At 60.8% G+C, this 15210-nt stretch overlaps 1 protein-coding gene across 1 annotated transcript; it reads right to left on the reverse strand.

Annotated features, from left to right (window-relative positions):
• Positions 1–932: 932 nt before the first annotated feature.
• On the reverse strand, positions 933–14515 carry LOC129135326 (mesothelin-like protein). Its single transcript, XM_054669680.2, has 14 exons — positions 14452–14515; positions 11827–11947; positions 9675–9795; positions 6401–6486; positions 6148–6274; positions 5827–6017; positions 5404–5731; positions 5177–5318; positions 4123–4310; positions 3884–4039; positions 3678–3805; positions 1826–1956; positions 1570–1664; positions 933–1316 (listed from the first exon to the last, which is right to left on the reverse strand). The coding sequence occupies exons 1-14, from the start codon at positions 14513–14515 to the stop codon at positions 933–935; spliced, it is 2262 nt and encodes a 753-aa protein (XP_054525655.2).
• Between the last annotated feature and the right edge of the window lie 695 nt (positions 14516–15210).

Here is a 15210-nt window from a genome sequence, read left to right on the forward strand (position 1 = left end):
GGCCCTTGGAGGTCTTCCTGACCCTGCTGCCACTGTGCTGAGGGCCAGGCCAGCACTCAGGGTGGCCCCAGTAGACGGTGGTGGGAGTCCTGTGCCCCTGTCCCCACAGGCTTGGCCCCGGCTAGGACATTCCCGGGCCCCCCTGCTCAGGCCCTGAGCACAGACACACGCAGGACCACGACCTTGGACTTTATTCACGTCCAGCAGTGAAGTCTGTGGCCCCCAGCCCCAGCCCCAGCCCCAGCCCCAGCCCCAGCCCCAGCCCCAGCCCCAGCCCCAGCCCCAGCCCTAGCCCTCTGCAGGGCCCGGGCAGCGTCTTCCGTGGCCCGCCTGGGCCTGTGGTTGTGCGGGAGGCACCTTCTTAGGGCCTGGTCCTCAGTCCAGCTCCTGGGGCCTGGAGGCGGGGATGGGTGGGACGGTCTAGGAGGTGGGGCTTGGGTAGGTTGGCCTGGCCTAGAGCTGGCCCCTCAGCCCAAGTGGGCGTCCAGCTGAATCTAACAGCCCTGTTTTTCCTGCACCTGACCCCTGTGAACCCAGCCACCCTGAGGCAACGCTGTCCACAGAAACCAGGATGCAAGTCCCCCAGTGCAGCAGGCACAGGAGGCTGCAAGGCAGGGCCATCGCCAGGGGCAGGTACCCCAGGGGGGCCCACAGGCTGCCTGTAGATGGAACAGGGAGGCCACCATCAGTCCCACCAGACGCTACCCCCATATCCACCCCCTAGAGCCAGACAGGCCTGGGCAGCCCCTCCCTCTGGCTGGGGAGGGTGGGGACAGCCAGCGAGGACACCCACCTGCAGCTGCTCTTCTGGGACCCAACAAAGGTCTCAAAGCTTCCCCTGCTCCCACTTTCTGCTGGTCAGTGGGTTTTAGGGGAGGCAGCTGTATCTCTAACTCAGTGGTCAATGAAGGGTGAAGCAGGGTTGGCCAGCCTCATCCCAGGAGGCAATGGACAAAGCTGGTGGACAGGCCTGTGGGAGTGGCCACGAGGCGGGGACGGGTCTGAGAGGGCCCCGGGCAGAGGGGGCCAAGCCGGAGGGGTGCGGGGGCCATACCTGAGGTGGAGGCCTGGGCATCGTTCGTGGGCAGGCCCGAGGTGTGGACCAGATGGAGCGCTTGGTGGGTGGTGCTGGGGGGCCCCCTGGTGCCGTGGGCTGGGCCAGTGGGGCCGGCGGGGCTGGCGTCCAGGCTGAGCTGGCCCAGGGTGGAGCTGTTGAGGCTGCGCAGCCAGGCCCTGACGGTGGGGTGGCTGCGGGCCTTCTGCAGGTCTCCCACGTTGTGGCCCAGCAGCGCAGTCACGTTGCCAACATCCAGGCTCTGCGGAGAGGGGTGGGGCAGAGGGGCCGTGGGGCCACCTTCCGGGCCAGGGGAAGACCCACAGGGTAGGGCCAGACCCAGGATGGGGCAGATGGCGGGAGTGAGGCCCAGAAACGGCCTGGAGCAGGGAAGTGGGGGTATGCTGGCTGTGACCTGTGACCTAGGGGCTCCCCTGCCTGGGACAGCCCTGCACCTCCACTCCCACCCCCACTCCCACCCCCACCCCCACCCCCACGGGGTAGCCCAGCCCCACCTGCAGCTCGAGGGGGTTCAGGCTGGTGAAGGTGTCGATGTCCATGGAGATGTTGGCCTGGGCCAGGTGCCGCAGCTCCTCCACCAGGGCGCCGCCTGGGGGGACGGGGTGAGGGGGGCTGGGCTCCACCAGGGGAGCCGCCTGGGGGGACGGGGTGAGGGGGGCTGGGGCTCCACCAGGGGAGCCGCCGGGGGGGACAGGGGTGAGGGGGGTGGGGCTTCTGGGGGAGGGGTGCCCACCCACGGACAGGGCTCACCGAGGTAGGGGCGCATGAGGCGGTAGTAGGCAGCTGGGGTCCTGCTGCTGCCGAAGGCCTCACGGGCCTTGGCGTAGAGCACGTCCTTCCGGCTCTGGGGGCAGGAGGAGAGGTCCAGGGCCCCGGCCAGCCTGTGGGAGGCGGGAGGCTGAGGAGTTGGTCGCCAGCCCCTCACCCTTCCAACGCTGGGCACGGCCCTCCCTTCCCAAGCCACAGCTTTCCTCTCGCCCTCTGTCCTGGGGGAACAGGGTCCCCCAAATTCACATCCATCCAGAACCTCAGAATGTGACCTTGTTGGGAAACAGGGTCATTGCAGATGGGTAAGATGAGGTCAGACTGGATCAGGTGGGCCCTAAACCAATGACTGGGGGCCTTCTAAGAACAGGGAAAGCTGAGGGCTGGGCGCGGTGCTCTCGCCTGTCATCCCAGCACTCTGGGAGGCCTGGGCGGGTGGATCACGAGGTCAGGAGATCGAGACCAGCCTGGGCAACATGGTGAAGCCCCGTCTCTACTAAAAATACAAAAATTAGCCGGGCGTGGTGGGCGCCTGTAGTCCCAGCTACTTGGGATGCTGAGGCAGGAGAATTGCTTGAACCCAGGAGACAAGACAGAGGTTGCAGTGAGCCGAGATCGCGCCACTTAACTTAACCAGCCTAGGCGGCAGAGTGAGACTCCATCTCAAAAATAAGCAAACAAACAAAAAAGGGAAATCTGAGGCTGGGCATGGAGGCTCACGCCTGTAAATCCCAGCACTTTGGGAGACTGAGGCAAGAGGATTGCTCGAATCCAGGAGTTTGAGACCAGCCTGGGCAACATAGTGAGACCCTGTCTCTTAAAAAAAAAAGAATATGAAATGTGGACACAGAGCAGGGAGAGCGCAGCGTGAGGATGGAGGCAGAGATGGGGTTGATGTATCCATAAGCCCAGGGGTGCCAAACCTTGTCAGCAATGCCAGAAGCTGGAGGAGGCAGGAAGGGTCCTCCCTGCAGGGTTCAGAGGGGGCGGGGACTGCCAGCACCCTGATTTCAGACCTCTGGCCTCCAGAACTGAGAGAATATATTTATCTTTAAGATTACCCAATTTGGCCAGGTGCAGTGGCTCACACCTGTTATCCCAGTGCTTTGGGAGGCCAAGGAGGGTGAATCGCTTGAGGTCAGGAGTTCGAGACCAGCCTGGCCAACATGGTGAAAACCCATCTTTACTAAAAATACAAAAATTAGCCAGACATGGTGGTGGGTGCCTATAATCCCAGTTACTCGGGAGGCTGAGGTGGGAGGATTGCTTGAGCCCAGGGGGCAGAGGTGGCAGTGAGCTGAGATCGCGCCACTGCACTCCAGCCTGGGTGACATAGTGAGACTGCCTCAAAAAATAAATAAATAGACCAGGCGCGGTGGCTCATGCCTGTAATCCCAGCACTTTGGGAGGCCGAGGCGGGCGGATCACAAGGTCAGGAGATTGAGACCATCCTGGCTAACACGGTGAAACCCCGTCTCTACTAAAAATACAAAAAATTAGCCGGGCGTGGTGGCAGGTGCTTGTAGTCCCAGCTACTCGGGAGGCTGAGGCAGGAGAATGGCATGAACCCGGGAGGCGGAGCTTGCAGTGAGCCGAGATCATGCCACTGCACTCCAGCCTGGGTGACAGAGCGAGACTCCGTCTCAAAAAATAAAGTCACCCAGTTTGTGTACTTTGCTCAAAGCTAGAGTCCAGCCAGGGCAGCCCTGGGACTAATGCACCCCTGATGGCCTGGCTGAGCTGCACTCCCTGGCCTCAGTTTCCCCTCGTGGTCCTCCTCGGCTGAGGCGGGAGCTGCCTCCGAGGCAGTGCGGGGTTGGGGTTGGGTTTGGCTCACCTGAGCTCCTGGGGATGGATGGTCTGGATCTGCTGAGGACTCATCCAGCACAGGCGGGTGCCCCCGATGGCCAGCAGCAGGGCACCGGAGACTGTGCCATTGTGCTCCAGAAACTTCTGCAGCACAGCCTGGGGGCAGAGCCCCGGTCAGTGGGGCAGGCTGGGGCCTGGGGCCACCCACCTGCCCGCCCACCCGGGTGCCCTCACCTCTGTCTGGTTCTCCAGGGCCACGTCGGGGGCCAGCAGAGCCACGACCGTGTCCTGGGAGGTGATGCTCCACTGGCTGATCTCGGTGCGGGAGTAGAGGTAGACCAGCGAGGTGATGAGCCGCAGCTGATCCTCCGGGAGGCCTTGTGGGTAGCTCTGAGCAGGTGGGCAGGGCTAGGCAGGGTCAGCAGAGGTGCCGCGCCCGCCGGCCTCCCCGTCCCCACAGCCCAGCCGTGCACCTGTGCGAGCTTGGCCTTGACCACGTGCTGGCACTCAGTGGGCAGCGGGTGCTGCAACAGGGTGTCCAGGTTGGTTCTGAGGATGCGGCCATCCAGGCAGGACTCAAGCTCTGCACAGTCGTAGTGCACCAGGAAGAGGCCGTCCTGCAGCGTGGCAGCCGTGATGTTGCCTCGGACACAGGGTTCCCCTGGGGGATGTGTGGGGTCCAGGCTGGTAACCGGGGCCTGGGCCAACCACCACTGAAGGCTCTGGGTGCTTTTTTTTTTTTTTTTTTTTGAGAGAGTCTTGCTCTGTCGCCTAGCAGCAGGGCGCCAAAGGCTGGAGAGCAGTGGCATTGATCTCAGCTCACTGCAACCTCTGCCTCCCGGGTACAAGTGATTCTCCTGCCTCAGCCTCCCGAGTAGCTGGGATTACAGGCATGCGCCACCATGCCAGCTAATTTTTGTATTTCTAGTAGAGACGGGGTTTCACCGTGTCGGCCAAGCTGGTCTTGAACTCCTGACCTTAAATGAATTGTCCCGCCTCGGCCTCCCAAAGTGCTGGGATTACAGGCCTGAGCCACTGTGCCCAGCCCCTTTTTTTTTTTTTTTTTTTTTTTTTTAGGCAGAGTCTCGCTCTGTCGCCCAGTCTGGAATGCAGTGGCACGATCTTGGCTCATTGCAACCTCCACCTCCCAGGTTCAAGCGATTCTCACTCCTCAGCCTCCCAAGTAGCTGGGATTACAGGCATGAGGCACCACGCCCGGCTAATTTTTGTGTTTTTAGTAGAGATGGGGTTTCCCCATGTTGGCCAGGCTGGTCTCGAACTATGGACCTCAAGTGATGTGCCTGCCTTGGCCTCCCAAAGTGCTGGGATTACAGGTGTGAGCCACCGTGCCCAGCCCAGGCCCCCTCTTTGACCCCTTCCCCTCCACTTCTGACCTTGGTCAGACCTTGGCTTTCCCTGAGTTCTAACCAAGAACTTGGCCAAACTACTTCTCTGAAGTCAGCCAGGCCCGAGGGAAGAGCCGGACTGGTGAGGTGCAGGGTCCCAGGCCTCAGTGGCCATCCTGACCTGTGCTGAGCCTGGGCCTGGAGGACACTGGTTTGGTCTTGGACTCCAGGAAGCTGGTGACGAAGCAACTGGCCTCGCGCTGGCCGAGCTTTCCCACCCGGCACGAAGCCACCACGCTGTGGAAGAAGCCCAGGCCCACGGCCTGGCGGGGCAGGTGTGGGCTGAGGTTGGTGGCCCAGGTCCCCGTGCCGCGGCCCGCTTGTGCCCACCCCGGGGCCCCCTCCTACCTCCTGCACCTGCGCCCACAGGTGAGGGCTGATGTATGTGGCCAGGGGCCCCAGGGCCTGTAGCCCCTCCAGTGTCCAGGAGCCAGGGGGCCTTGTGCACAGAATGGGGCGCAGTGTTGGGTCCAGGGCAGGCCCCCCCGCCCTGGGAGCCCCTGCCCCTCCGTGGACACCCAGCAGGCAGGAGGAGCACCCAGTAGGTGCTTGACCACCCAGCCCCCGACTGGCACCCACGAGAGGGATGCCCCCACCACAGCCAGCGGGACAGCACCCCAACCCTCTGCCCCCTCGGCCGCAGGACCCAGTGAGGCTGAGGCCAGAGGTCAGATGTCAGTGGGCTGTGGACATCGGTGACCTCTTGGGCCGACCCCGGGCTGCCTCCGGTCTCGTCCCCGCCTCCTTGCCCGGCCCTGTGACCCCACCCACCCGAGCGAGGTCTTCCCACCGGCCAGCAGTGAGTTAAGGGCAATGCACTGGGCGGCGGTCAGCCGGGGGCAGCGCCGCAGGTTCTCCAGCACGCGGGGGTCTGCGGCACCGATGCTGGACGAGTCCATGTCACACACCAGGGCCCCGAGCAGTTGCAGGTCGGAGGCGCTGAGTCGCGGGCGGGCCACCCCCTGCAGGGCCAGCAGGTCGGCGCCCAGCGGGAGGCTGCCTCCAATGCACTGGGCCCATCCTGCCCAGGCGCCCACCAGACAGGCCACAGCCACCCCCCACACGCTCCGGCCCACCCCACCCAGCGCCCACCAGGCAGGCCCCAGCCGCACGCCGCAGGGCGACCCTCTGGTCGGGTAGATGGCTCAGCAGCTCCACGTCCCCCTGGGCGGCACGGCAGATGAAGGCCCGGCAGTCGGCTTCCCGCACCTGGCTCAGGCTACAGGTGAGTGTGAGGCTGTCAGGCCGACTGGGGGTGGGGCCGGACCTCCCAGCAGCCCTGAGATGCCCCTGGGGCTTTGAGGGCCCCCAGGACTCCTGTGGCCGGGCAGGGAGGGGCACTCACTTGTAGAAGAGCAGCAGGTTGGGTGGGTGGAGCGTGAAGTCGTCCTGGAGGCCGCACCGTGACGCCAGGTTGGCCAAGCAGCTGAGCTGGGCAGAAGGGCGCTCCCTCGTGACTCTGGACTCGCCGTGGCAGCCCGTGGGCGCCCTTCCCCTCTGCGGAGGCCTCAGGCCCCAGTCCCCACCCACTTCTCGGCCCCATTTCCCACATGTCAGGTCATCCCCACGGTCACCCGTGCCCGCCCCTCTGCCTGGAGGGGAACCCTGCACAGCAGAACAGGCCTCCAAACGGCCGCCCCCAGCCCCAAAGCCGCCTCCCCGGCCGCCAGGCCCCTCCTCAGCCTCCCCAGCCCCCAGTTCCAAAGCCGCCTCCTCACTGACGGGTTGTTAAAGCACACGTCCGGATGCTGGGCGGGTGTAGACGATTGCCTGTCTCCACCAAGGAGGCCCCACGACGCTGGGGTTGGGGGTCTCCTCCAGCACAGCCCCTTGGCAGCTTCCCAAGTGGACTCTGGGTGGTGCCCCTGGGCTCCACCTGACAGCCTCCTCCTGGCATCGGGGCTCTGCCAGGCCCGGCCTCCACCCCCCACCCCATGCTCCCTGAGGCTCTGCTTGCCCCTCTCAGCCTATGCAGCACACTGCCCAGCCTCAGCGCCCCCTGCCTAGGCTTGTCTAGCCTGGCCTTTGAGGTCATTTCAAGGGTTTTTAGCCCATTGCTCAGAGGGCCCTTTGCCAGATTTTATGTCAAGCAAGCCCCTGGGACGTACGGTGCATAAGGCAAGGGGGTCCGAGGCAGACAAGGACGGCCCCAGAGTTTTGTGCAGCCCTCACCAGGGTCTCATCCCTGAGGAGGAGCCCACCCAGGGTGGGGGCTCGGGGACCCTCCTGCAGCCTGAAAGGAGCCCCGGGGAATGAAGCACGGGCTGCCAGCCTCCTGCAGCGCAAGGTCCTCCTGGCTGAGAGGGAGGGGAAGAAAAACTCTTACCCACAAACACCCAGAACGCCTGTGAGCTGGAACAGAATGTTCAGCCTGTTTGATCATCAAAAGAAAGGCCAAAAGCAGGGCAGGTGTGGTGGCCCATGCCTGTAATCCCAGCACTTTGGGAGGCTGAGGAGGGCTGATCACTGGAGCTCAGGAGTTCGAGACCAGCCTGGCCAACATAGTGAGACCCCTGTTTCTAAAAAGAATTACAAAGTTAGGCCGGGCGCCGTGGCTCATGCCTGTAATCCCAGCAGTTTGGGAGGCCGAGGCGGGCAGATCACCTGAGGCCAGTTTGAGACCAGCCTGCCCAATATGGTGAAACCTCGTCTCTAGTAAAAATACAAAAATATTAGCTGGGCGTGGTGGCGGGCGCCTGTAGTCTCAGCTACTTGGAAAGCTGAGGCAGGAGAACCACTTGAACCCGGAAGGCAGAGGTTGCAGTGAGCTGAGATCGCGCCACTGCACTCCAGCCTGGGCGACAGAGAGAGACTCCATCTCAAAAAACAAAAACAAAAACAACTGTCCCAGCTACTGGGGAGGCTGAGGTGGGAGGATGGCTTGAATCTGGGAGTTGAGGTTGCAATGAGCTGAGATGGTGCCACTGCTCTCCAGTCTGGACAATAGAGTGTGATCTTATCTCAAAAAATAAGTACCATAATAAAATTTTATATGTTTTAAAGAAGAGAAAGGCCAGGTGCGGTGGCTCATGGCTGTAATCCCAGTACTTTGGGAGGCCGAGACGGGCAGGTTGCTTGAGGCCAGGAGTTTGAGACCAGCCTGGGCAACATGGTGAAACCTCGTCTGTATTAAAAATTCAAAAATTAGCTGGGCATGGTATCACGCGCCTGTAATCCCAGCTATCTGGGAGGAGGCTGAGGCAGGAGAATTGTTTGAATCCGGGAGGCAGAGGTTGCAGTGAGCCGAGATCGTGCCACTGCACTCCAGCCTGGGTGACAGAGTGAGACCCTGTCTCAAAAATATATAAATAGGCTGGGCACGGTGGCTCAAGCCTATAATCCCAGCACTTTGGGAGGCCGAGGCGGGTGAATCACAAGATCAGGAGATCGAGACCATCCTGGCTAATGTCGTGAAACCTTGTCTCTACTAAAAATAGAAAAAATTAGCCGGGCGTGGTGGCGGGCGCCTGTAGTTCCAGCTACTCGGGAAGCTGAGGCAGGAGAATGGCGTGAACCTGGGAGGCAGAGTTTGCAGTGAGCCGAGATCGCACCACTGAACTCCAGCCTGGGTGACAGAGCGAGACTTTGTCTCAAAGAAAAAATAAATAAATAAATAAAAGAGAAAAAAAGACTGTGGCAATAAGATACCAAATTATAAATGAGACCTACGGCCGTGCCAGGCAGAGGGGAGGTGGTGCCTGCTGGCTGTCCATCTGTCCCTCCTGTGGCCTCCTTGTCTGAGTTGAAAGCATTCCCTATTGCTGAGTCCATGTTTTACACAGGGCTTTATTCCTTTAACCGGTTACAAACGAAAGAGTCTCTGAATCCACCTATGACTTATAAGCCCCCAATTTGAGATATCCTGCCTTTTCAGGGAGAATGGGCTGATATCTGCCTACCCCGTATTCCCTGCCTCTTTGCCTGTAACTCCTGCTTCCTGGATGCCTAGCAAACCAGCCTGCAACCCGCCGGCCTCAGGGCGCTCACACCTCTTGAGTCTGTTTCCTCGGGCCGGGGTCACTCATACCGCTCAGATAACTCTAAACTATATCACTGTGTGGTTTTCCCGTGAAGGGGTGGAGGTCTTTCTGCCTTTCCCTTTTCCTGGATGGCCCCGCACAGGCCAGGATCCTGCAGCCCGTGCAGGGAGAGGCCTGTGGGCTGTAAAATCCGCTCTGGGGGCCCCGAGTATGCACCCCAAGTTGGGCACCATTCCCCGCGGAGGTGGGTGGGGAGGGGAGGGTGAACCCTCGTCCTCACTGGGGACACAGCGGGGAGCATCTGCAGGCAGGCAAGTTGGCTACAACATCCTGGAAGTAGATAAGCCTGGGCTGTACCCGAAAGTCACCCTGCCTCCTGGTGGATCTCCCGTCCTGGGGGGCTGCAGAGACACACTCCAGGTGGTTCTGAAGTTGGTGGGTTGGCTTCCACACAGCCCTCCTGCTCTAGGGGGCCACACACCCTGTCCCGACCGTGGTCACACTGGGTCCTGCCCCAGCTGTCGCTTAGCCGTCCTTCGCCTCTCACACCTGAGCCCATGTGCCCTTCCCTATCCGGGCCCATCCCTCAGAGCCTGCCCTCAGCCACCCGCCCACCCACTCACACTCCTTCCCGCTCACCTGCCAGGCCTGGAGGGGGACCTGCAGCAAGGCCAGCCTCTGGATTAGGGCTGAGAGCTGGTCCCGGGGCAGCTGGCTGGCCGGCTGGCACCAGAAGCCTTGCAGCAGGGAGCAGTTGGCACTGGGCAGAGAGGAGGAGACAGGGGCAGGGAGGGTCCAGGAGGGGTGGAAGCAGCTGAGGGGGGCTGCCCAGCAGAAGGGCATGGGCCGCACGCAGCCTGCAAAGGTCTGACTCCACCGCTCCCCAGCACTGAAGGAGGGAGAGTGGGAGGTGGTGCCCCAGACACAGGCAAGGTCCTGCTTCACTCACTCACTCATTCACTCATTGACTCATTCATTCACTCACTCATTCATTCACTCATTCACTCACTCACTCATTCACTCATTCACTCACTCACTCATTCACTCATTGACTCATTCACTCACTCATTCACTCATTCACTCACTCATTCACTCATTAATTCACTCATTCACTCATTCATTCACTCACTCATTTTCACTCATTCCTTCACTCATTCCTTCACTCATTCACTCATTCATTTACTCGCTCATTTTTACTCATTTATTCACTCATTCACTCACTCTTTACACATTCACTCATTTCATTCACTCACTCATTTTCACTTATTCATTCACTCATTCATTCATTTTCACTCACTCATTCACTCATTCATTCACTCACTCACTCATTCACTCATTTGCTCACTCATTCACTCATTTGCTCACTCATTCACTCATTTGCTCACTCATTCATTCACTCATTCACTCAGTCATTCACTCATTCATTCATTCACTCATTCATTGACTCATTCACTCACTCATTCATTGACTCATTCACTCACTCATTCACTCATTCACTCATTCATTCACTCACTCATTTTCACTCATTCCTTCACTCACTCATTCACTCATTCAGTCACTCATTCATTCACTCACTCATTTTTACTCATTCCCTCATTTTTCACTCACTCACTCACTCTACTCATTCACTCATTTCATTCATTCACTCACTTTCACTCATTCATTCACTCATTCAGTCACTCATTCACTCATTCATTTTCACTCATTCACGCATTCACTCATTTTTCACTCATTCATTCACTGATTCACTCATTTTCACTGATTCCTTCACTCACTCATTCACTCATTCATTCATTCATTCACTCACTCATTCACTCATTCACACACTCATTTTTACTCATTCACTCATTCACTCATTTTCACTCACTCATTCACTCATTTTTACTCATTCACTCATTCACTCATTTTTCACTCATTCACTCACTCTTTACTCATTTCACTCATTCATTCACTCACTCATTTTCACTTATTCATTCATTCACCCACTCACTCATTCACTCATTTTCACTCACTCATTCACTCATTTTTCACTCATTCATTCACTCATTCATTCGGTCACTCATTCACTCACTCACTCATTCACTCATTCATTCATTCTCTCTTTCATTCATTCTCTCCAGAACACCCTGTGGGGCCAGGCTCTGGGCTGCACACAGAGCCTTATGTGTGGCCCCTGCCTAGACCCTGGGACAGCACTTCCTCCTGAGGCTGGGTCCCAGCTGGCCGGGAGCTCAGGTGGCTCCCTGAACACCCCTGCTGGCTGCTGAGGCACCTGAGGAGGAGACACCCCCACCCAGGGCTTTGGCACCTGCTGGGCAGCCCCGGGGAAGCCGTCTCCCCAGCCTTCCTTGTGGTGTGACTCTAATCCAGTCAAACACGGAGTGGGCCTTGTGCCACTCAGGACCCCAGCCCTGCCTCACAGACGCCCTGGTTAGTCAATTGACCAGCCTGTCACTGTCACTAACTCTGAAGGATGGGGAGGAGGGCCGAGCCCAGCATGAGGTTCCAGGCAGTGCGGGGAACCAGAGTGTCTTCTGGGGTGGGCAGAGGCGGCAGGGCCTGATGGTTGAGGCCTCGGCAGTGGCTGAAGGACCCACACCCGGCCGTGTAGATCCAAAGCTGGACACTGGACACTGAGTCATCTCAGGGCCCCCCAAGGTGGAGCAAGAGATGACAGCCTCAGCGTGCAGACTGCTGGCGGCCACCCCCAGACCCCTCCCCATCCCCTCGTCTGACCCCTCCCCTGGCCCGACCGAGAAGCAGACCCCTACTGCAGGAGGGCTGCACTCACCTGGCCCACAGGTTGGCCCCGCTGGCATCCAGCCCTCCTGGGGAAAGAACCTTGGCCTGGGGCCCAGAGCAGTGGGCAGCAAGGGACAGCAGGAGGGTGAGGCCTGAGCTCTGCAGGGCACCTGGAATAAGGTGGGCTGTGAGGGTCCCGGCGGGAGCAGGGGCCGGGGCATCCGGGTCCCAGGGTGGACCTGTGACCCCCACCATGGGGGTCTCCTTGAGGCCAGAGGACATGGAGGAACTTCTGGAGCCCCACAGCACCGGCCACCTGTGCACAGCCTGGGCCCAAGCGCAGGACGTGTCTGATGGAGCATGCACAGGCGTGATGCTGTGGGTGCATGCAGGCACGCACATGTAGGTGACAGTGTGCACGTGTAAGTGACAGTGTGCACGGGTAGGTGACAGTGTGCACGGGTATACAGCACAGGCATGAGGCTGTGGATGCTTGCAGGCACGCATGTGTAGGTGACAGTGTGCACATGTAGGTGACAGTGTGCATGTGTAGGTGACAGTGTGCACGGGTAGGTGACAGCTGTGTGCACAGGTAGGTGACAGTCGTGTGCATGTGTAGGTGATGGTGTGCACGGGTAGATTACAGTGTGCATGGGTAGGTGACAGCTGTGTGCACCGGTAGGTGACAGCTGTGTGCACAGGGAGGTGACAGTTGTGTGCACAGGGAGGTGACAGTTATGTGCACGGGGAGGTGACAGCTGTGTGCATGGGGAGGTGACGGTGTGCACGGGTAGGTGACAGCTGTGTGCACTGGGAGGTGACAGCTGTGTGCACGGGTAGGTGAAAGCTGTGTGCACGGGTAGGTGAAAGCTGTGTGCATGGGTAGGTGACAGTGTGCACGGGTAGGTGACAGTTGTGTGCATGACTCTGGCAGCGTGTGCGCATGTCCACCTGTGTTGCACATGTGTGAGATGGCAGGTGCATATGTGTGAGCTCCTTCTACCTCCAGCCAGACGCCCCATGGCTCTGTGTTCTCACAGTGGAGCCCTGAGACCCCTAAGGCAGCAGAGCTGTGGGGGCAGAAGCCACCTTCAAGGGCCCCAGCTGCTCAGCTCTGCAGTGGGGGTCACGGCAGGGCCTCCCAGCAGGAACTGGGAGCCCAGCCCATGTTCCTGCTTTGGAAACCCAGCCCAGGAAGGGGGTTTGGGTGCAGGGGAGCCCCCTTACCTTGCTGGCCCTGGGGAGACCACGTGGTGAAGTCTCTTCTCCGGCAGGCATTGAGCAGGGATTGCCACAGCCCACACAGAGATCTGCCCACGGCCTCCTGGGCTGCTGGGGCCTGGCCCACCCCTCTCAGGGAGGGTGAGGCATTGGGCAACCCTGGCCTCAGAGCCCAGCCCTGCCTGTGGACGGACTGCCTGAGAGAATGCTGTCTCTACTCACCCCCCAACCGTTTCCCCAGAAGCCATGTCCAGCTGCCTGGGCCAGGAGTGGCCCCCTCTAGCCAAACTTGCCTGCCCTGCCTCACCCTCCCAGGACCCCCATGCCTGCTGGGGAAGGCTGGGCGCACAGTGCCCTGGCAGCCCGACCCCCGTCCTGCTGCTGCTGGGCAGGGCCCACCTTCTCCTTCCTTGGCTTGGGACAGACCCTCGCTCAGGAGAATGGGGTGGCCAGGGCCCTGGACACTCCCATGTCTATGGGATGGCTTTGCCACGAGGGCCTGGCACTCTGGAGGCCCCCTTTCTGCATGGAGGTCTCGTCTCACCCACTCTGGGGCCCACGTCTGTGCGGCGGCGTGCACTGGTCATCCTGGCTGAGACGTCCCAGGGCAGGAAGGTGCTGGGGCCACAGGCAGTGGGTCCAGGACCAGCTGGAGAGGCGTGACAGAGGCGAGACACAGGTGAGACACACAGGTTGGCCCCGCACTGCCTCCCACCCCCTGGGGTGTGGAGAGGGAGGGTGCAGTCTAGGCTCACCCAGGGCAGCGGGGCCAGAGCTGCGGCTCTCCCACCTTCGAGGGGAAAGGATCCCATAAACAGTAAAAGGCAGCAGCAGGGAGCGGGAGCCGGGTGAAACCCTGGGGCCTTTCTTATTGCAGGTCGGGGCCTAGGGGACCCATGGGCTGCTGGGTCTCCAATGCACAGATTTCCAACAAACAGCGAGTCCCCCAGGCAGCCTCGTGCAGCCCTGGCTTCGTCCCCACACCCGGCAGCCCTGGCAGCTCCCTTTCCCTCTTTGAGCCCCAGATGTTGGGCTCTGTCGCTGACATCCAGCCCCCAGTGGCAGCTGGGGTAGCCTCAACCACGGTAGAAATGGAAGCTGCAAGGCCAGGGACCCTAGAGGAGTCCGGTACTGCTGTGGGCCACTGCCTCCTCCTGGAGCCAGCCTGATGGCTTTTGGGCACCTCTGGGCCTCCTGACTGTGGCCCAGGAGGGAGACAGGGAGGCTGCCCCATGCAGAGGCAAATGCAGAGGTTCAGGCCCAGCCACAGGTCCGGGACCGGCCCTGCGGGTGGGCTGGTGGTGGCTCCTGCCAGCCTTTCTCACCTGAGCAGAAACCCTGGGTGTGGTGGAGGGAGGTGCTGCCCAGGCTGTGGGGTGGCTGCTCCTGGCAGGGAGTTGCGGACCAGGTGTTCCAGACGCAATCCCAGCCCGCCAAGTGCGTCAGCCGCTACCACTGAGCGCCCGGGTGCAGAGGCGGTGCAGGGCGGGGATGCCGGGGTCCCCGCTCACCTCCATGCCTGGCCTGGCAGGCGGCATGAGACTGCCCCGCCCCGCCCAGTCCCACTCCCACGGTGACGCCCGCCAGGCAGTCCTGTGGGGGAGGCCCGGGCTGTGCCAGGTGATGCACCGTGTCAGCCCCTGCGGACCTCAGGCACAATGGGCACCTACTCCCTTCCCCCAGAGCAAAGGCTGAGCTCACAGCTGGCAGCTGCCCAGCTCACACCCCTCCCCACCCACCGGGGCCCTGCTCTGCAGCGTCCGCGCCCCAGGGGTCATGTCGTGCGCCTGCACCTGAGTCCGCCGTGTTTGCTGGTGCCTGCGTGTGCACGGGTGCCTCTCGGGCCTCCTGGTCTGTGTGCCCGGGAGCACGGACACGGACACACCTTGTTGCCTCTGCGGGGACATCAGGCACACGAGTACCCAATGCGGGGGCCAGGAATGGTGACGGCTGCAGCCATTCCGTGGGTGCCACAGCTCAGAGCTGGGCAGGCAGAGCACCCACGTATGCACTGTGGGGCTCCACCAGGCAGGCCAGGGCAGGAGAAGACACACGAGGGACTTCCCAGCCCACCTGCCAGGCTTCTCCACTCACTGGGACAGGGTGCTGGGTGACCCAGGCTGAGCCCTGGCCTGGCCCACCTACCCCAGCTCTCATCTTGGGAGAGACTCAGCCCCTGCTTGGCAGGACCTGCAGCTCAGGTTCAGCTGTG

Source organism: Pan troglodytes, chromosome 18, assembly GCF_028858775.2.
Source record: "Pan troglodytes isolate AG18354 chromosome 18, NHGRI_mPanTro3-v2.0_pri, whole genome shotgun sequence".
NCBI classification, from domain to species: domain Eukaryota; kingdom Metazoa; phylum Chordata; class Mammalia; order Primates; family Hominidae; genus Pan; species Pan troglodytes.